The 21,502-nt window shown below is 43.6% G+C and overlaps 1 protein-coding gene across 7 annotated transcripts in view; it reads left to right on the plus strand.

Moving 5' to 3' along the window:
- SAMD13 (sterile alpha motif domain containing 13) overlaps positions 1 to 18,244 on the plus strand; it is a 69,006-nt gene extending 50,762 nt beyond the window's left edge. For 5 of the 7 annotated variants that reach the window (XM_053249767.1, XM_053249768.1, XM_053249771.1 and 2 more), the window contains one exon: positions 16,953 to 18,244. In XM_053249767.1, the coding sequence (XP_053105742.1) occupies positions 16,953 to 17,096 (144 nt within the window). In that variant the 3' untranslated portion in view covers positions 17,097 to 18,244. Of the gene's footprint in view, positions 1 to 1,163; positions 1,713 to 6,275; positions 7,358 to 16,952 lie in introns of those variants that run through there. The other 2 variants (XM_053249766.1, XM_053249769.1) reach the window with 2 other exon arrangements.
- The last annotated feature ends 3,258 nt before the right edge of the window (positions 18,245 to 21,502 follow it).

The following is a 21,502-nucleotide window of genomic DNA, read 5'->3' on the forward strand; positions in this document are numbered from 1 at the left end:
TAAAAAAGAAAGTATATTCTGCCTTCTGTTGGTCTTAGAGGCAGATGACAGTGGTTGCTTACAGTAATATAATAATGAGGAATGGTTCAAAATGGTTTTTTTATTGTTTGTTTTTCATAATATATATTTACTGACAATAGTATTAAAAATAAAGAACCATTTTGATTCCTTCCTCATGGAGACTTATCTTTGCCATGAAGCTTCAATTGAGCCACCTTATAAGAGGCTAACCGCTGACGGTCTGCAACAATAATCTCAAAGCAAAACCTGTGATTTTACAGGTTCAGTAGCATGGATAACTGATAGGCAGAACCAAGACAGCAAGCTCAAAATGTGCTGCTTTGTATATATAATGGTATTTTGGATTCTACAGACATAAATATAGTCATTATTCAAAATGAGCGTCTATGTCCCGGGTTTGGCTGCTGTGCAGATATCCCAGTTTGCTCCTTGGTTTTGCTGTATTGGAAATGATTTTGGTTTTTTGACTATGGTCAGTAATCAAACAAGGTGTTTCACTGCTCTTTCATTCCAGCTAATACTAATAGCAGCTCTACTGGTATGCTGAAGTCGATCTGTGGTTTAGATTCTGTTTCTGTGTATACTGGCACACAGAGTATTGAAGAGATGCCCCATTACCTATTAGAATGTTCCTTATGCAGGCTCCTCCATGGAAAAACCCCAAAGTTGTCATGAAGCACAGAACAGAAAGTTAATCTTCAGAGGATTAGAAACTCTGTTGTGACCTGTAGAATGAGCTTGTTGTTGCAATGGCTGCACAAAACGTGAAGTGTGAGTTTGTTATAGACAGTGCTGGAGTTGCATGAGTGCAAGCTTTTTGCTTTTGATATAAACTTTCTTATCCCTGGGCTCTTCTGGGCCTCTTGTTTATTCAGTGATCAATAGCTGGCTTTTCAAAGTCAGAGCTTCCCCTCCCCTCTCCTCATACCTGGTAATTGTGCCATTTATTGTGTCTCATCATGTGCTTAATAAGCACCTGATTTATTATTATTTATTTGTTTGTTTGTTTATTTTATTTCATTTTGCAACCAACCTTTCCTGGCATTGCCAACTTTCACTCTAGAGGGGCTTTCTATTCCTTTACAGTTTTCATGCTGGGAAGAAGCTCAGCAACTCTTGTTTCCTACACTGTTGTTTTGCAGAAGTCTGACTACGCTGCTCACTCGGTTTTCCCACTGTCTGTGATGTGGTCGTGAAGTCCTGATGCTGTTTATGTGGAAGAAAAGGATAGATAGCTGAACCGCTGCAGCACTGGATGAGGGAAGCAAAATGTGTTAAGCTTTTCTCTGGCCCTGAACTTTTAAAGGAATGGAAATCTCCTGGTAGAGAGAAGAAGATGACTCCTTTCCACCAACAAAAAAAGGACTGTCCTGACCTTAGCAAGTCAGGAAGTCTAGATCTTTTATCTGAGCCTGTCCTCCATTAAGCAGTTACTTTTGAAGAAGAGATGTGCTAAGGCATCAGGTGGACATGAAGCCACTCTCTCTGATCTGATGCCCTATTTCCAGATGTGTGAAGATGTGGCTCTCTGAAAGAGACTGAGCACATTCTCAGAGATGCACTTACTGTGTTCCAGGGCTGAGCCCTGGCATTCAGGCCTTGCTTGCACATATAGAGTACTTTCCTGCCATGCTGGTTTTTAATTTTAAAATGTTATAACAAAATAAATTAGGGGCATAGCTATAATTGAACGGGGGGAGGGATGTCCCTGGGCCCATGATGGAAAAGGGCCCCTGACTGGGAAACAGCCCACTCTTTGCTCTCCTATCCTGCCTCCCTGACTTATTGACAAGGTGCTGACAACTCCTGATTTGACGTGTATGATATTGTTTGCATAGAAGCTAAAGAAAGGGCATGCCTTGAATGTTTTGTTCTTCATCATGTCCATATAGTTTTTCTGCAGCAATGACATTGGGTGCAGGGGGAGATAAGAAGGCAAGGGGCCTTGGGGGCCCAGCTTCACTTCTTGTCCTAGGGCCCACTTCATCCTTGCTACGCCCCTTGCAAAAATGGTGCAACAGCAGAGTTGTCTCAGACCATTGGTGGTCTCCTCAGGTGCTGATCACATGAGCTCCCTTCCCTGGCTTGGCTTCTCCTCTTCTGCCTTCCCCCTCAGAGCACACAGCTCTTCTAGGTCTGAGCCCTGGTTCTGTTGCCTGCAGGACTCTTTCACATGAGCTCCGTTGCCAGTGCCGCAGCTCCAATCACTCCAGTGTTTTTTCAGACCTGGTTTGAAAACGACTCCATTATATGTCTGAATTAAGTTGCAGCCGGAGGGAGGGCTGATGACAAGGATTTATGTTACTGCAAACTATGGTAGTATTTACATAATTATTGTATTAGAATCAGTGGCTGTGATTATGTGATGAAAAGCTGCCAATCCAGCTGGGGTTATTTACTCACCTGTACTCCCTACTAATCAAGTGCTCATTTTAAGCATCCTACGGATTTTACTGCTAAGGAAGCTCAGCTGGGAAAGCACAGCGGGACTGGCAGTAAAGCTGGCATTAACTAGTGGCCTTGAAATTAGATCATAGAGCCCCTGAAGGAGCTGGTGCCTGACTGAGACATTCTACATGTACATACTACATGTCCGTACGTTGGAGAGGTTCACAGCATGTTGGCAGAACACAGGCATTGCATGGCAGTGTAGTGCTGGGAGTGACTCTAGAAGGTTGCAATTGTTTGTTTGTTTGTTTGTTAGTTAGTGCATTTATATACTACCCGATACAAAAAGTCCTTTGGCAATTCACAATGTAAAAACATTAAAACATAAACATAATTTAAAAAATTTAAAATACAATAAAAACTCTAAAAACCGACACTTTAAAACTATAAACTGAACAGATATGTTTTTAGTTCCTTCTTAAAAACATTCAAAGAAGGGGAAACTCTAATTTCATTAGGAAGTGAGTTTCAAAGTCCTGGGGCAACTCTAGAAAAGACCCCGTTTCAAGTTGCCACCAACCGAGCTGGTGGCAACCTCAACCGGACCTCCCCAGATGATCTTGAGAGGTGGTGGGGTTGACGAAGAAGACGGCATTCTCTTAAATATAGTCATCCTTCGCCAACCACGGGCTTCCCAATTGCAGTTTTGAATATCCACGACTGGGAAATTGTGGCAGGTCTTGCCAATTGTAACCCGAGTATCTGCAGTTTGGTGAACCTTTTGGCAATTTGGGGAGATTTCCCCCAATTTTCAGGGGTCAGACTACATACCTGCTCTTTCCAGGGGAGTGTGACCATAACCAGAATAGGCAGATCTAACCCACTCGCTAAGTCTCAACCTCCCACTCTGATTACCTCCATCCTGCTTGGATTCAGCCTCAGTTTGTTCTCCCTCGTCCAGTTACGGCACAGAGACAGAGGAATGGCAATGGCAGAGACCTGCAGGAGCAGGGCAGCTTTTTAAACTGACAGAAGTCCTGTTCTGGTCTAATCAGGGCTATTGTCCTGTGACAGCAATCTACTAAAACCAGGCAATCCAAACTTTCAGAGCAGTAGCCATATTAGTCTTTTGCATTGGCGGGGGGCGGGGAAGTATTGTGGCACCTTTAAAGGTACTTTACCTTAAATACCTTAAAGCGATTGTAACATAAGCTTTTCTATATTTTATACTCACCTTCTTGAGTCATTCGTATATTAGTGTTTTTATTGGGGTGCTTTCATACATTAGTACAGCTGTGCAGGAGCTGTCTTTCTATGACTTCTTCCTGCGCTTCTACAACAGTGTTTGAAAGGCTGAGGGAAAATGGGTGGGGCTAATCATGATGGTCGTCCTGCCCGATTGCTGCCCTCCTTTCCTGATTGGGTAGTTATTGAATGGGAGAACCCACACAATTAGCCTCAGCCATGTGGTTTGAGCCTTTCAAATGTCAGTCTGGATTTACACATGTAGTGGAATGAGGCAGTAGAATCAACTGTACCACTTCAGCCTGCAGGCGGGTAATCATGTATTTGAATTAGGGTTGTGTACCCATTTGCTTTGGCATCAGCCCAAGGGTGGCGAGGGGTTCCCTTAAGAGGAGGCGGGCAGGTCCTACCTGCCCCTTCTGGAAGCCTCTGCCACCCCACCCCACCCCATCGCAGCATTGTTCTCAGAAAAGCATCCTCGTGAAAGCAGGAGCCCATGCCTCTATCTACTTTAAACCACCCTGCCATGGCGACGGGATGCTTCCCCCAGCATCCCACGCGCGGCGTCGGCACGCAAATGCTGTCGGCGACATTTGCTTACCTATATTAAAAACTCTCTACAGGTAGAAAACTAGTGCAACAGGGAACAGGCTGGCCTAGAGTCACCACCACCATCACCACCACCACCGCCCTACTGTGCTAGTTTACTCTCTTCTGGTTGCTTTTTGGTGGAGGAACATTCAAATCTGGAATTCCCACACCTGCAGCCAGAAGTGGCACAGCCAGTGGCACCACCTCATTTTCCTTTCCGTTCCTATTACTGAGACCATACTTTGGAATGAAACTATGGGAAAGTATAACATAGGAAAGGGTCCTTTATGGACAAGTGAGCTGAAGAGAGGTAAGCAACTTTGCTGGCTGTTGGGAACTTGTTTTCAGTTCATTTACTCTCTGATTCATGCATCACAATTTGCAGCGCAATTTGAAACACATCCCTGGCACCTTTAAAATGGAGAAGAGCAAGTGATGATAGCGGGGGAGCGCCACTGATACAGGAAGTGGCAGTGAGTGGTGGAGAAGCAGGTGTGCACCTGCTCGCCTGCATTTTAAATGTGCCAGGGATGTGTTTCAAATCACTCAGCGGATCACAGTTTGTGCACATTTCTAGTTGTGGCTTGCCTTGTGTTGAGCATACCCTCTCATCAGTGTCTATTACAATGAACCATCAAATGCTTGCTTGCTGATATCCAGGGGATTTCAGTCGTCCAGGATGTGGTGAGTCTAAATTTGCCGTGGCTCAGAAAGCAGGATGTAGCTCTAAGGATGGCAACTCCTATTTCCTTTTTTATTTTATAACTACATCAGAACTGGTGACGTGAATTTCTCAAAGTTCCCGCTCATGCATCCCTCTAAAGGTGTGATTGCCACAACTTCCATGCCTAGACCCACACTGCTAAGGGTACATGTAAACTATGGGGTGCTTCCAGACGGACAAATGATCCGGTTGAAAATGGAAGAAGTTACTGCTTCTCCACAGTGTGTTCAGATGATTATGTTGACCATCATGCAATTTCACAGCACGTCTCCTGGCCATTTGCTGCCAATTCGTGATTAGAATTAAGAATTTTGAGACTGCCTTAGAAATACTTTGTAGTTTCAAAATATTCAGTTTTCATCACAGACTGGCAGCAAATGGCCAGGAGATGGTGCTGCGAAATTGCACAATGGCAAAAGTCAGCTGAACACCTGGTGGAGAAGTGGTAAGACTTCCATTTTCAAATGAGGTATTTCTCCCTCTGGAAACATGCACTGCCACAGAAGAATCTTGTCGATGAAAGATTCCACACACTTCTCCAGAATGAATGTTCTGAAAGTGGAACTGGCTGTGGAAGTAGTGGCAACCATATTGCTAGAGATACATGTGAAACGAGGATGGGGGGATAAAGGAAAATGCAATTCAGAACATTTATTTTAAAATGCATTTTAAAAATCTATACTGCAGATGAATGTAAGTACTTATTATATTTACTGCATTTTCTATTCATGATATTAAATATCGAGCTTCCACTTGATTCTGAATATCAAGGCAAGAAAAGTTCTGCTTTACAAAATTAAGTGAATACCAGCAAATTGTCAAACTTGACTAAATAGAAGCAGAAGGAAGCCAAATATAAAAGCAAGAGCCATTCATAACTTTAAATTATCCTTTCAGTTAGCAGCTGTGCCACATGCATCTAAAGATGTCCCATGAACCTAAAAAGAAGTTATGGTGATGAAATTGTAAATTAAAATTAAAATAATCTATAGATATTCTGTTCATTAAAACCATCCCAATAAGTTGCTAGAATGCTGTATCTACAGTTAATGTCTACAGCTTTGCTATTATGTCTGTCTTTGAAAAAGCATGTGTCTTGGCAATGCAGCTGGGATAAGCAGGAGTATGAATAAATGCAGATCTTTTCATATCTTGTATTTCATATATGTATAGGATAAAGTAAAGCCCTCCTTACAAATTTCCAAAATCAAAATCCACACAGCTGTGTTCATCCCTGCTTCTGTTATTCTCTGATGGCATCTAATTCAGTAGAGCAAGCCTTATATCTCCATCACCAATGGGATTGCAGTATGCAAATGACTAAAATCTAGCTGTTGGCTGACCTCATGACGATGTCACAATCTCTCCCTGACAGTGGACCGTTGAGCCATTTTGAAATCAACCGATGGATGTTTAAAACAGCTTTTACCCACCCTGTGTCAGTTGCTAAGAACATTATCAAAATCCCAAGCATGATGATGCACTGAAGGATATTTGGTATTTAATATTATTGCAGACCTGCTTTCTTTGAAAAAAAAAATGTTTTTCATCTTTCAGCAGTGAGATTAGCAGGGTGCCTGGAGGTGTTTAGATATATGCCAAGAACAGATAAAGTGAATATTGTTGCTAAGACTATATTTTTAACAAGATGGTGAATTATTATGAGGTCCTGGGTGTGCAAAAAAATGCATCCATAGACAACATTAAAAAGGCATACCGAAAGTTGGCCTTAAAGGTGCATCCTGATAAAAATCCAGGAGACCGGGAAGCAGCGGAGAAGAATTTCATAGAAATCTCTAAAGCATATGAGGTCTTATCTGATGCTAAGAAGAGGGATGCTTATGACAGATCTGGAAAACGGCTTACAAGTGAAAAAGAAAGGCGAGCAGGAACCCGAGCTGGAGGTGGAGGCAGACGTGGTGGTGGAGGAGATAGTAGTGGTGGTGGATATGGAGATAAAGGTAGAGAGAAAAAGCATGTTTACACTGAGCATTGTTTCCACAGTCCACACCTGGAGGTACACAAGGGCATGGCCTCCTTTTCATTCAGTATCTTTAATAATCTGCTTGATGACATTTCTGGTGTCCAAGGCCACCATGGAAGAAGAAGCAGAAGTGATGGCAGTTATTCGGTCTCCATCATGGGGGTATCTCCTATCCCAGGAACAGGGTTCACTTCCTTTGGCTCTGAGAAGTCTGGAGGCTGTTCCTGCTCTTCCATCACATCACTAAACAACAGCAGGAAAGGCAGATTCAAGTCTGTCATAACAACCAGCAAGACTGTGAATGGCAAAAAGATCATTACAAAGAGAATTGTGGCGAATGGCAAGGAAAGCATTGAAACTGAGGAACAGCATATTTGTCACTGATATGTTTCCAGCTGTTATTGGTAAGGGGCAGCTGCAAAGCTCGGACATTGAACTTTAAACAAAAACCCTATACTATAACATTGTGCTACAGACTGGCAGGAAGATCTTGCAGAGGCAGGGGTTCAGGCCAACCTCACAAGGATTAATAACCTTGTTTTTTACAAATAGTTCTGCCAGCTTCTTGCTGCGTATGTTTGTATGAACCTTATTTAGGGAGTCAGATGCCCTAGTCATGGAGGTACACCTAGGCAGCCCCCTGTAACATTCAGGAAGGTGGTAAAAATCCTCTTATTTAGTAGAAACATAACATTACTGAAGTCGTCTGTATCTTCAGAGGTTGCTTTAGAATGTGTGTGTTTTGAATGTATGCCAATGATTTTATTACACTTTGTTTTACTGATGTTTTGAGAGCTCCGTTTTCTGGGCTAACAGCAGAATATAAATTCAGTGCACAGTCTCTGGACCTGCATAGGTATAGGGAACACAGTAGGACCCACATAGGCTACTACAGCTTATATGGGCTTTGGGGTTACGATGTCGGTAGCTATGAAGCTCTTCTCACGATCCGAAAGAAGAGCTTCTGTCGGGCTTGCGGGGAGAGCGGGCTTAGCCGATGAGCAGCCGCTTGGAGCTGGACGGCTGGATCGGCTGCCGGCTCTATGATGGAGCCAGAAGGGGCTGCGGGGATCGGGGGCCATGCACCCCCCGGAAGTTCCAGGATGCCCTGTGCAAGCATGCGGAGCATCCTAGAGAGACCCCCGAGTCTGGGAGGCTGCTTGCAGCCCCCCCGGTGGGGGTCTACTCGTGTGTCGCTGTGCACCGCGGTGACACACGAGCAACCAAATGAGGTTAACAGAGCATTCGCTCCATTAACCTCATTTAAAGGGAGGGAGATTTAGGCAGGCTAGCCGCCTTGGAAGCACCAGGCTCACCTGTGAGCCTGGTGGTTCCCATGATCCCTGGAAAGTGGGCTAAACTCCCTTAGCCTGCTTTCCAGGGCTTGTGGGAATAGCCTCACTATCTAGGCATGTCCTTGTGTTTGTAAGGGTCTAGGCCTCACTGTGTCCTCCTATCCATTTAAAGCTTCCCTAATGGCAATCATATTGATTTCTTTCCGTCTGTGCATGAACTCTCTGCACCAATGTGATCATCTTGAAATGATGTCACCCTGTGTGCTTCCTCAGTGCTTTCTTGCATAGATCCCATCCTCATTTTCTGGATTGGGTACAAAATTCCCTCTAACAGCTTGGAGGATATTTTCTGGGGAGAGGGGTCGACTGGTGCATATGTTGCATGTTTGTTGTTTGTCCTGTCACTGCCTGATCTTCTGTGTTCATCCTGTGAGGCTATGTATTTTCTGTGATACAGTCACTGGTCATTATTTATGTTTTCTGTATGCAGTGTTGCACCGCTGCAAGGGGATGGTCTTGATCCTTGCATTGTACGTAGAATGCCGATGCACTGTGCCCCTCCTCCATCTCTCCCTAAGCCTAAATTTTTCTGCCTTTTCCACTCACAGACCTGCACCCTGCAGCTGTGCAGGTATTGCTCTTCACATAACCTTTGTGCTAGTGCAATACCAGGATTATGTACCTGTGGGGGTGATAATCAGCAACTACTGTGTTGTACTCGTACAAACACAGGGACTTAATGTCACACCCTGTCTTGCACATATAACTTTTTGTCAAGGTTGGGAGCAGGCTGGAATTTTTAGGAACATAGGAAGCTGCCATATACTGAGTCAGACCATTGGTCTAACTAGCTCAGTATATCTTCACAGACTGGCAGCGGCTTCGCCAAGGTTGCAGGCAGGAATCTCTCTCAGCCCTATCTTGAAGAAGCCAGGGAGGGAACTTGAAACCTTCTTCTCTTCTGCTCTTCCCAAACCTTCTGTTCTCCATCCCCTGAGGGGAATAGCTTACAGTGCTCACACTTCTAGTCTCCCATTCATATGCAACCAGGGTGGACTCTGCTTAGTAGGGGTGTGCAATTCGGGAATTCGGGGATTCAATTCGGGACCCGAACCGAATCACGCCTGTTCTGTTTTGTGCCTGAATATGGGCCACCCGAATCACCCTTGATTCGGTTCGGATTCGGATTTAATCCAAATCAATTCAGGGGTAAAAAAAGGGGCCCAGGGGCAAAATTTTGGGGTGGGATGGTAGTGCCCAATGGGTGGAGTCTACCACCCCAATTTCAGGGGAATTGGGCAAAGGGCTGATTTTTGGGGAATTTTTGAAATTTTAGTGACTTTGGGGCAGTTCGGGGGCATAGCATGGGATCTGGGCAAAAGGAGTGGGGTGGGGTGATAGTGCCTAATGGGTGCAGGCTACCACCCCAATTTCAGGGGGATTGGGCAAAGGGCTGATTTTTGGTGAATTTCTGAAGTTTTCATGTCTTTGGGGCAGATTGGGGCAGAAAGTGGGGACTGGGGCAGAATAGTGGGGTGGGGTGGTAGTGCCTAATGGGTGGAGGCTACCACCCCAATTTCAGGGGGATTGGACAAAGGGCTGATTTTTTGAGAATTTTTGAAGTTTTAGTGACTTTGGGGCAGTTTGGGGGCAGAAAGTAGATCTGCCCCAAAAGAGTGGGGTGGAGTGGTAGTGCCTAATGGGTGGAGGCTACCACCCCAATTTCAGGGGGATTGGGCAGAGGCCTGAATTTTTGGGAATATTTGAAGTGTTGGTGTCTTTGGGGCAGATTGGGGGCAGAAGTGGAGCTGCCCCAAAGGAGTGGGGTGGGCTGGTAGATAGTGCCTAATGGGTGGAGGCTACCACCCGTCCCCAATTTCAGAGTGATTGGGCAGAGGGGTGAGTTTTGGTGAATTCTGAGGTTTGTCTTCATAAGGTGAAGTGTGCTAAATTGATTACTTCCTCATATTCATAGTAATTGAGAGTGTGAAAAAGTGAAAGTGGGGTCATGAGAGTTGTCTAATTGAAAAAAATCTCATTTGCTATGATAGAATGAGAATTCACACCTCAGAAAAAACTTCTGAGGTGTGAATTCTCACTCTATCATAGCAAATGAGATTTTTTTCAATTAGACAACTCTCATGACCCCACTTTCACTTTTTCACACTCTCAATTACTATGAATATGAGGAAGTAATCAATTTAGCACACTTCACCTTATGAAGACAAACCTCAGAATTCACCAAAATTCACCCCTCTGCCCAATCACTCTGAAATTGGGGACGGGTGGTAGCCTCCACCCATTAGGCACTATCTACCAGCCCACCCCACTCCTTTGGGACAGATCCACTTTCTGCCCCCAATCTGCCCTAAAGACAACAAAACTTTAAATATTCCCAAAACATCAGGCCTCTGCCCAATCCCCCTGAAATTGGGGTGGTAGCCTCCACCCATTAGGCACTACCATGCCACCCCACTCTTTTGGGGCAGATCCCATGCTATGCCCCCGAACTGCCCCAAAGTCACTAAAACTTAAAAAAATCCCCCCAAATCAACCATGAACCGAATCACCCGAATTTTTTGCACATCCCTACTGCTTAGCTAAGGGGACAAGTCATGTTTGCTACCACGAGACCAGCTCTCCTCTCCACTCACAGGCCTGCACATATTCCCCACCCCCAATAATGTTTCTCTTGTAATTCAACATTAGTTGTCTTAGCATATGCTTGTGATAGGTATGATATCACAACTGGACATAGCTTAACCTCTCCAGCAGCAGCCAGTGATGTGGCATCAGGACATGGGGTAAGGTGTTCTACACGTCACAAGAGAGGGAGAAGAGAGGGTACTTGACATAGTAGTGCTGTTTTCCCTGTGACAGTCCCGCATTGTTTGCAGTTGAATCTACTACAGTTGAATCTACTACTTGAATCTACTCACACACAACATAGGAAGAGTCCACTGGATCAGGTCAAATGTCTATCTAGGTCAGCATCCTGCTGCCCACAGTGGCCAGCCAGAGACCTCTGGTAAGCCCACAATCAGGGCATGGAAGTGATAATCCTTCTCTAAGGCTGAACTCGAAGCAACTGGTATTCAGGAGGACTTTGTCACTGAAGCTCCGTCCTTTCTTTGCATCCCAAAGTCATGTATGTATTTAATATAAAGGATGTCTCCATTCCATTGTACTTTTATGATGAAGCCACTTCTTTTTCAGCTAATGCCAGTGTCTGCCCATGGGTGAGGCACTGCTGTAAATCCACTGCAAGTGCTGACGCCAAAGCTGTTGGGGGAAATGCTGTAATCTGGTTATGGGACCACACCTTGGTGAGAGGCCCACTGAGGGTTAATGCTTTTGAGAACCATCCTAACTGGGATGAAAAAAGGCAGGCCTGAGATTCTATAAAGCCATTGTGACTCAATCATATTTTACCTCAGGAAAAGGCAGAACTCATCACTTGGCCTCTCAGAAAGCCGATTGAAATGGGTTGGGTTCAGCTGTAATGTGCAACCATGGTTTGTGCTAGCTATAGTTAAGAATCCACACTATGGTTTGAGCTTCCAGCTGTACAATAGACAAACCACAGAGATGCTTGTCTACTTTTGTTTCCCATCGACTTTGGATTCAGTTTCACAAGTTCACTTCCATCTCCATGGTGCAGCAGCATCTTGAGGCAAGCTACTCCTTTTCCACAGTGTAGCAACTACTTGAGAAGAAGCAGTGGCCCTAACTGTGAATTCAGATCCCATTAGATTCAAGATGGCAGATATGTGAATGTTTGAGGCACAGCTGGGCTAACTTGTGGACCATCTAACCGACTTGAACCAAATTTGGTACAGCTGTAGGGACACATATGTACACCTCAGTGGCATAGTTTGTGATGATGTCAGCCACCCCGATTCAAGATGGTGCATGTGTAAACGTCTGAGGCACAAGTGGGATAACTTGTGGACTGTGTAACCAACTTGATCCAAATTTGGTACAGTTGTAGTGAGTGTCATATAGGGACACCTCAATAGTGTAGTTTGTAATGATGTCATCCACCCAAGATAACAGACTCGTGAACATTTGAGGTGTAAGAGGGCTAACTTGTGGACTGCCTAACTGATTTGAACCAAATTTGCTACAGGTGTAGTGACACATAAAGATGGCTCAAGGGCTTAGTTTGTAATGATGTCATCCAGCCTGATTCAAGATGGCGGACACATGAACATTTGAGGTGCAAGTGGGAATCGATTTGAACCAAATTTGGTACAGTTGTGGGGATACATAGGAACACCCCAAACACATAGTTTGTGATGTTGTCATCCACTCCCATTCAAGATGGCAGATGCATGCATGTTTGAGGTGCAGTTGGGCTAACGTGAACTGCCTAACCTATTTGGACCAGATTTGGTCCAATTGCAAGGATAGTGAAAGGAAAGTAGGAAAGTCCACAATATCTGCACAACAACCCTCTGAGGTGGCATAGAGTAAGAGAGTGATTTGTCCAAGACCATCCAAGTGAGTTTCATAGCAGAGCATGGATTTGAATTCAAATCTCCTTGGTTGAAATCCAGTGACTTATCAATTCTTGACTTCACTTGGGACTAAAATATGACCTTTTAAAAACAGGTAGTTTTGCCTTGACCAATAACTTTAAACTCAGGTAGTTTTGTCTTGACCAATAACTTGACCAATAACCTGATGCAACAAATTCCCCTGAAAGAAACTGTATTCTGTGTAGAATTAAAGAGAATTTACCAGGAAACGGAAGGGGGCATAGTCAATGGCAGAGCATATGATTTGCATGTAGAAGAGTCCTCAGCATCTCCATTTAAAAGGATCTGTGGAAGCAGGACTGAGAAAGGCATCTGCCCAAGACACCGAGCAGCCACTGCTAATTGAAGCAGACCATAGTGGGCTAAATGGAATGATGACCTGATCCAGTACAATGCAGCTTCACATGTTCTGGATTCAAAGGCCTCAGACCAAGGACCCAATTTCACTGCCATGACTCAGCCTTAGAACATGGTTACTTAGAAGTAACACTAAAAGAGTACTTCAGCACACAGAGAATGCCTTTCTGCCACCCTGAGTATCACACACACACCCTTCTACCCCTGCCTCTACCTTCAATTGGATGAGATACCCTGGCTGAATGAATGCTGATAGTGAAGTGTTCATAAAGGATCAGAAATAACAATGTGATACTAGTGGAACTTGGTGCAAGCCTTCTAAAAATATCAAGGAGAAAAGGAAATTCTTTCATAGATTTAGAGGAGGCCTGCACAACTTGCGATACCACCTAGCTTGATGCAGCCCTCCAGGCATACACAGTGATCTCAGGGGCTCAATAATTTTCAGTATTTATAGGCTGTCTGTAGCCATAAAAAACAGGAGCGATGTCTCAAGTGCCTAACAGGCCACAATACATGATTATTATTTACATTTTATATCCTGCTCTTCTTCCAAGGAGCCCAGAGCCGTGTACTACATACTTAGGTTTCTCCTCACAACAACCCTGTGAAGCAGGTTAGGCTGAGAGAGAAGTGACTGGCCCAGAGTCACCCAGCAAGTATCATGGCTGAATGGGGATTTGAATAGGTCTCCCCGGTTCTAGTCCAGCAAGTTGCGTAGGCCTGCTTGATATATACAATACTGGATAGTTTGCCACAAAAAGACGAACTTCTAAGGAAGTCCATTTAGGGAGAATTTTTAAAACCGATAAATATATTATTTATTTATTTATTTATTTATTTAATAGATGTATATCCTGCACTTCCCGAAAGGCTCAGAGCGGCTTACAGCATTCTCCAGAATTAATAATCCTGTCCCAAAAGGGTGCACAATCTTTTAAAAAAAAAAAAAAATCAAACAAGTTTAAAGAGGGGGGGTGGTGGTGGAAGAAAGTCATCCGAGGGAAGGGTCCAGAAGGTACTTGGTCCTCCTCAGGCTGATGGAGGGGCCTTGCGCCCTCTGCTGCAGCCTGATGACAAAGGCAGTAGAGGAGGACTTGACACTATGACTATAAAGCAGGCGCATCATGTATTAGCTTCAGTAGCTGACATCCAGACTGAAGCTGTGCATGTGCTACAGAAGAGGGTCAATTTTTGCCCATCTCCCCTTCCCTTTGAAGCCTACTGTGTCTCCTGAAAATATGTCTGTAAGGGTTGCACAGCATCCATCTGGATGTTAGGCAGTGATCTTCATATTGTTATATGCTTGCAGTTTTAAACTCCTTTGGACAAATGTCATGGAATATTAATATAATATTATGGCACAAACTGAAAAGTTCCATATGAATCTGCAACTTGGGAATTCCAGTCACAAAATTCCCACATTACATCTGGTGGGCCAAGAAGCAATATAATCAATGGCAAAGAAAGGGCAACCAGAGGCCATTTGCTTCCTCTGCAATGCATTAATCTGGAACATTTGATTTTTGCCATCTCAGTACTCCAGGCTGTGCTTACCTTTTGCAAACAACCCACAGTTTGGACGTTGCTGAGGCTAGTCAATAGCTCAGTTCAGATATAATGCCCGTCCATAGTTTGGTGTCTGGATGTGCCTCCTGTGAGTTTGTGTGCTTCCTCCTCTTGTTTCACATGCAGGCTGAAGTTGGCTGCAAACACTGGTTTGGAGGTTCATGCTAACCATAGCTTGCCAATTTGGCCTCTGTGGCAAATTGGGATTAGCAAAAACCAAGAAGTGTAGGAGGGAAACGTCAGGGGCACTCTTAATGGCCAAACCATAGTGAAAGTTTTTCCTTTTCCCAGTGTGCCCAACTGTAGACGTCTTGGTCCTGTTGGCCACCCCTTGATCTCACCCCCAACCGCTTTAGCCCTATATGTTCTTCCCTATTTGCTGCAACTGGCAAAAGGATTCCTACAATCTGCTAATCTCACCCTACCACATGGAAGCTGGAAATAAATGAAAAGGTGGTGGCGGGGGGACACACGGGACACCTATAAATTAAATTTTGCATCTATTCCTAATTAGTGTTCCCATTTCGGTACTGGGTTTTTGTTTTGTTTTGAAAGATCAGTCAGCTACCTGTATGTGCACCATGGTGTGATTGTGGGTTCAGCACTGTGAAATGTGAGATCATTCCATTGTGACTGTTATGTGTGAACCTGAAGTACATCTATGATGGTTTTCTTGGAAAGCAGTGCAGCCTATGCTAAAAGTAACACACATGAAGGTAGGGTGCCTCTCCTCAGCTGGCTGGCAGCCTTAACCTTCACAGCACTGAAGAGAGACAGAAACCAAGGCAATTGATGTAGAGGCCGCCCAGATGTCCCTCCAATAAGCTCTCGGAGTGGCCAGCATTGTTTTCTGACAGTCTTCAGGCACTTTAGAACTGCCACTTCTGAACCAACAGAGGCAGTGGGATTGTGGTCCCATGTGGTCCGCAGGTCACCAATTGGCCAGCTCAAGTCTATAGATTAGGGCCTGATCATTTGATGCACCCCCTGCCCTCCAATGAAAGATCATCTTTGGTTTTCTTAAAGTATCAACGTAGATCCCCTGCTAACTTGGCAAAGAGGCACCTTTTAATGTGGTGATTCTCTTTATTTATCAGGGGGGAGAGTAACTGGCCCTATTCACCCCCAGCTCAGTACCTCCAGTGACTGTTGCTGGTGTCTATCTTATGTTTCTTTTAGATTGTGAGCACTTTGGGGACAGGGAGCCATCTTATTTATTTATTATTTCTCTCTGTAAACTGCCCTGAGCCATTTTTGGAAGGGCGGTATAGAAATTGAATTAATAATAATAATATCCTTCTCATCCATTTTGCATAGACTGTTGTTCATAGATGTCTTGCAGTCACTTATACTTTTTAGAATTTTCCTACATTCTATAATCAGAGGAAACATTTCATTTTATTGAGTGGGACAGAGTTGTTTGATAGTCATCAAATGATGGCTTTTGCCATTTCTGCAGCTAAACGTTAAAAAAAAATCCATACCCGTGTTTTAAAAGAAGGTTAAACTGGGGCATGTGTGTCTGTGTGTGGTTTGCAGTAATTATATATGGATAGATGTGTGGCCTTAGTAATGCTGTTTATGCATTCATACATTTTATTTGTTATGCCCTAACAGCTTAAACAATATATTTTATTCTCCCAATCACAAGGATCTAACCACAGAACAGGCAGGGGCAGAACTCTGATTGGCATGTTCCATTATAGATTGCTACATGAATAGATGTAGGCTTAGTTTGCCAGCATCATCTTGATCAGATATGATTTTTGCAAAGCCTGGCATATTTTGCAATTAAAGTTTAATTGAAAATATACTCAGGTTTGTATCATTAGTTACACTTTGAATGCTAAACTCCTAGCAGATGTCACAATTTGGATTTCAGGTGTTGGGAATTTGAAACAAAGCCATATGTTTTATGAGTTTTACATTTGCATTAGCAGGCCAAAGGGGACTGTAAATCTTCAGATATATAGAACCTCACTGGTGGAAATTGTCTTGTCAAGCTACCACCAAAACCACTCACTGTTTCCCGTTCCATAGCCTGCCTCTTCATCCAGCCTGCAGAGCTCCCTCCCGCTCTGTTCTGTCCACTGTATGAAGCAGGAGCCGGGCACCTGATGATGAACCTGCAGTCTGTTCCCATTTCTGTCCTTGAGGGTTGTATCGATTGTCTAATGCCAGATTTTGGTCACCCTCTTGCTTTTTCATGCTTATGTGTGTATTCATTTCTGCCTTAGGAAATTGATGGAAAGTCTTTACTGTTGATGACAAGGAATGACGTGCTGACTGGACTTTCATTAAAACTGGGGCCTGCACTGAAGATCTATGAATATCACGTAAAGCCTCTACAGACGCAGCATCTCAAGAACAGCTCCCTATAGTGGAAGGTCAAACTGGGGCCTTGCCGTGTCTCTGCTGTTCATAATAAATAAGCAACTTGGTTTCATCTTGATGGAACTTTGTTTAAAAAAAAAAAAGACTATAGATGTACATAAAGAATTTAAACCAAATGGCACTGATATATATATATATATTTATATATCCTAATGGATAGCTTTAGCAATATGCTGTACAGCGATGGTTGAACTAATGGGGAGAGTAGAATTTTTCACTGTTCAGGTACATAGCCATCGAAATGTTATTTTTTTCAGAGGTTCTATTGAGATGAAAGATAAGTAAAAATGAAAATTCTATTTCTTATTATGAAAGCTGGACAGAAACACTGTTTTTTTAAAATTGCTGTTTAAAATGCAAACACTGCTCTCTATGAAATTCTCCTGTATAAGACTCACAGAAACACACAAGTGCTCATGGACAGATCCTTTTTGTTTCAGTGGTGCTTGCACAGGAGAATTTCCCCATAGATTGTTCCCTAATTTGCAGTGGGGCGGCGGGAAGAATGTGGGGCTGATCAGCAAAAGTTGATGCTTGTTTTTAAAGTTTCTGCTGAAGTCACAGCTCTTTAGTTTCTTTAGCAAGAGGTTCTGAATTTGCCAAAATCACCCTTTTTTTTGTAAAAGGGCTCCTATTTTTTACCTTATTAAGGTTTGTTGATAGCGTATTGTAATGTTCAAAGCTGTTCATACAAACAGCCTAGCACCTCTGAGAGCAGAAGAGCTAGTCAGCGGTGAAACTTGGTCTGTGACATTTCTGCTGTTGTTTCTAGATTGTGCTAATGTTCTTCAGATTTTAAAGGCAGTTTTGTGAAAAGTTGAGTTTTTAAAAGTTTGTGTTGCTTTGTAAGAGAAAGTTTATTTTATTCTTCTTCTAATTTATAACTTATTTGCTAACAGTTTTGCTGTAAAAATGTAAATCTCTGCATAATTTTAAATATTGTGTTTTGTGGTGCTGCAAATTATTTTGCTATGTGACTTGATTCATGAGCTGAACACCTGCTTCTGAAAAGCTAAAGGAAGCTGTTAATATTGTGAATCTTTGTTGAAGGACACTTTAATTCAATGTGTTTTGACCACTTTCTTATTTTAATTGGAGACTTGTTATGTCAACAAAGCTGTTTCTTGTCTTTTGATTCAATTCTGCACTGAGCTTTTTTTCTTTTCTTTTGAAACGTGTGTTCTTTGCAGCCTATCTGAATGCCCTTCTCTCTTATTTCAGTATTGGAGATCAAAGAGACACCATGATTCAGTTGCAATCTCATTCTGGCAGGACTCCTGTTCCTTTAAGAATTGCATCACAAGCAGATATTCAGCTTTTCCATTTAGTACATCTCTGTGTTGGGAGAAGCTTCCATGTTCTGTTGTTTTGCTGCTTAGGCAGCAGCTAAAGACATAGAAGCCCTACCCCTGGAGGACGGGTTGGGGGGGGAGGTGACAGTCCTAAATCTTGATCCATCCTACAGATTTCCCAAGAGTTTGAGAAGATTGCAAGGACCTTCGAAATATTACCTTAAGCCCCTGCTGCCTGCCATTGTCAGCATTCAACTAAGAGGCAGGCATGGACTTGAAAAGGGCCATAGATAAACTTCTTGCAGAAGCTAATGTATCTGTCATTTAAAAACCTTTCTCACTGGTGATCAAGATTAAAGCTGATGTTGCCATTTTGGGGCCAACTCACCGAAAGCCATTAGAGTAGGGACTGTGATCCTTCCATCGCTCAGCCATTTTGTACACTCCGTTGTATATGCATCAAGTGGGAACTGACACACAGGAGGAACTGAGTATGTCCAAGAGGCAGAAGTAACACTAATTGATGAAGCAGATGCCCCCCCCTGACCCTCCCCCTTTTTCGTATGTGTTAGAGGAAATGAGAGCAGTTCTTCATTTCTAAAAGGAAAGGTTCTGGCAGAGGTGGGCCTGGAAATCAAATCCTCTGTCCTGCAGAGTCTGCTCCCAAATGATGTGAGGGAACTAGTTGCAGTTGCAGGAAATAAATTTCACATTTAGTACTCAGTGATGCTAACACCCAGCACAAATTAGCCTAGAGTGTGTATCATTTCAATTGCAGTTCATAGCAGAGGGCACCTGTGTGACCACTAGCTCAGTACCATCAACTTAGCTGTGACAGACAGCAGCTCTTCAGGGTCACGGGCAAGCCTGCTATTTGAGGTCCTTTGACTGGAGATACTAAGAACATCTCATACTGCACAGGAGGAGGCAATGGTAAACCTCTCCTGTATTCTACCAAAGAAAACCATAGGGCTCTGTGGGTGCCAGGAGTCAAAATCGACTTGATGGCACACTTTACCTTTACTAAGCTGGGGCCTTATACATGTAAAGTATGTGCTGTACCCATGATTCACTAAGTTGCATAATCCTGAAATATATTCAGCATTCACCCTTAGAGTAGGCCAATAGTTTTGTGTGCTGCATCATATCAGTCCTTCTATTTCTTCTTATTTATTTAGTAAGTAAGTAAGTACATTTGTATACTGCTCTATACAAAAAAGACCCTGGGTGGTTCACAATGAGTACTCGTAAGTACTCATAAAAGTGGAGGAAGGTTGAGTCGCTGACACTTTAATGTTTGGCATTTTATGACACTGTTGTGTAATTTTGCTAAATTACAGAAACAAGCAAGCCTGGATTAAGATAGTGCAATCCAGGAGTGATTTGTTTGTGTCTTATTGGAGTTTGTTTCACAAAGGAAGCATAAAGTGCTGTGACATTTCTAAACACATTGGCACATGCTACGCAGCACTGGGTCAGATTTTCAGAAATTTCCCTTCAAAATGAGAATACCCGTTTCCCACCAAGTAGTGGAATGGTTTGCCCTGTGGTTTGCACTTTAAGTAGAGGGAAATGCGCATGTTCATCCCCCATGCATTCAGTGGACACACAGAGAGGGAGCAGAATTGCCCTTGCTGGCCCCAGGGTTGGCATTAGCATATGCCCCGCCCCAATGTCCATGTGTTTGGCAGAATGAGGCTTGCACACATACAGCTGCTCCACACAGACAGAAACCCTGGAGGAACTCTGTGCACATGCATCTTTACATGTGTGGGCTTCTTTCACACATTGCAGTGAATGTGTGGGTGTTGGGTCATGGCCATTGTATAAACCTGTGGTCTTCACTATTTTTCAAGCGGGGGCCACTTTGCAAAAAACCTTCGGTGTGAGAGCCATTTTCCACTGTACTTAATTCCGCACAGAACTGAACTTTGCTCCTTTTCAAGGGGCTCCTTTAAGGGAAACGGAGCCTTCTTGAGCCCATGCACCATCTGGGAAGGTGTGCTGGGAAGTGTAGCCCTTCCCAGAGCTTTCCTCCTAGAGCTCTTAAGAGAGGGTGCAGGGGATCAAGAGGACTCTGTTTCCTTTAAAGGCGTCTTTACATCACTGGGCAAAGGGCACCACTGTACAGTGAGAATGGTCACCTCTGCATGGTGCCAGCCAGGAAGTCTGTGTGGAGCATTCAGCTTTGGCTGAAGCTTCACACAAGCCCAATATACAATTCTTTGTGGAGCTGCCACACTTAATGGGGGCCGCCACTGACCCCTGGGCCTTACAATGAAGAAGGCCTACACTGATATCAGAAGTGGTGCCAGCAAACGTAGTCCTAGATCCACACATACACACCATGACATTGGTGTATGCATGGCGAATGAGTGAATAAACAGGACTGTACTTTTGATGTTTGAATGGGCAATTGGCTTCAGGGAAGGGGTGACTTTCGTCCATCTCCCCTTCCCCCTGAAGCCAACTGTGGCTCCTGAAAATATGTCCTTGAGGGCAGTGCAGTCCTTGGGGATATATGTTCAAGAGTCACAGTCAGCAGTACTTTGTTAGTCTAGATGTTGGCCACTATATTGTCAGAAACGATTGCTTTTTCTTTTTTGCTAGGAACAGCAGAAACTATTGCTAGTTCTTGCCTCGCCTTCTGGTTTGGTGCTGTGTCTCAAATGTTAACTTGGTGAGCCCATCATTTTACAAAGATAAATGCCAACAAAAGCCTATGTTAGGAGAAGTTGCAACATGGACACAGCTGTGATGTAAATGAGTCCAATGAATGTATGCCAATGTAATGCCTGAGGTAAGCAAAATGGAGGCCCAGGCACAACTCAGACTGCTCCAGTATCAGCTATGGAGAAAGAAAAGTGTATGTGTGTGTATAGTTCTATCTTCAGACAGCAACAGGATCAGTATTTAGGTTAGAAACAAAAGGTAATTAAGAGCTCTAATGCTATGTCTTAACCTTTGGCTGCTACTTTTTCACTTGTTCAGTTCAGCAGTAAATTTAATAGTGCAGTGCACCTCAAAACCTAGGAATTTTGGACAACCCAGTACTGCTGTAATTCTGGGCTCCATGCAGATGTAATGCCCAGCTCTTGCTC

This window comes from Hemicordylus capensis, chromosome 4 (assembly GCF_027244095.1).
Source record: "Hemicordylus capensis ecotype Gifberg chromosome 4, rHemCap1.1.pri, whole genome shotgun sequence".
NCBI lineage: Eukaryota > Metazoa > Chordata > Lepidosauria > Squamata > Cordylidae > Hemicordylus > Hemicordylus capensis.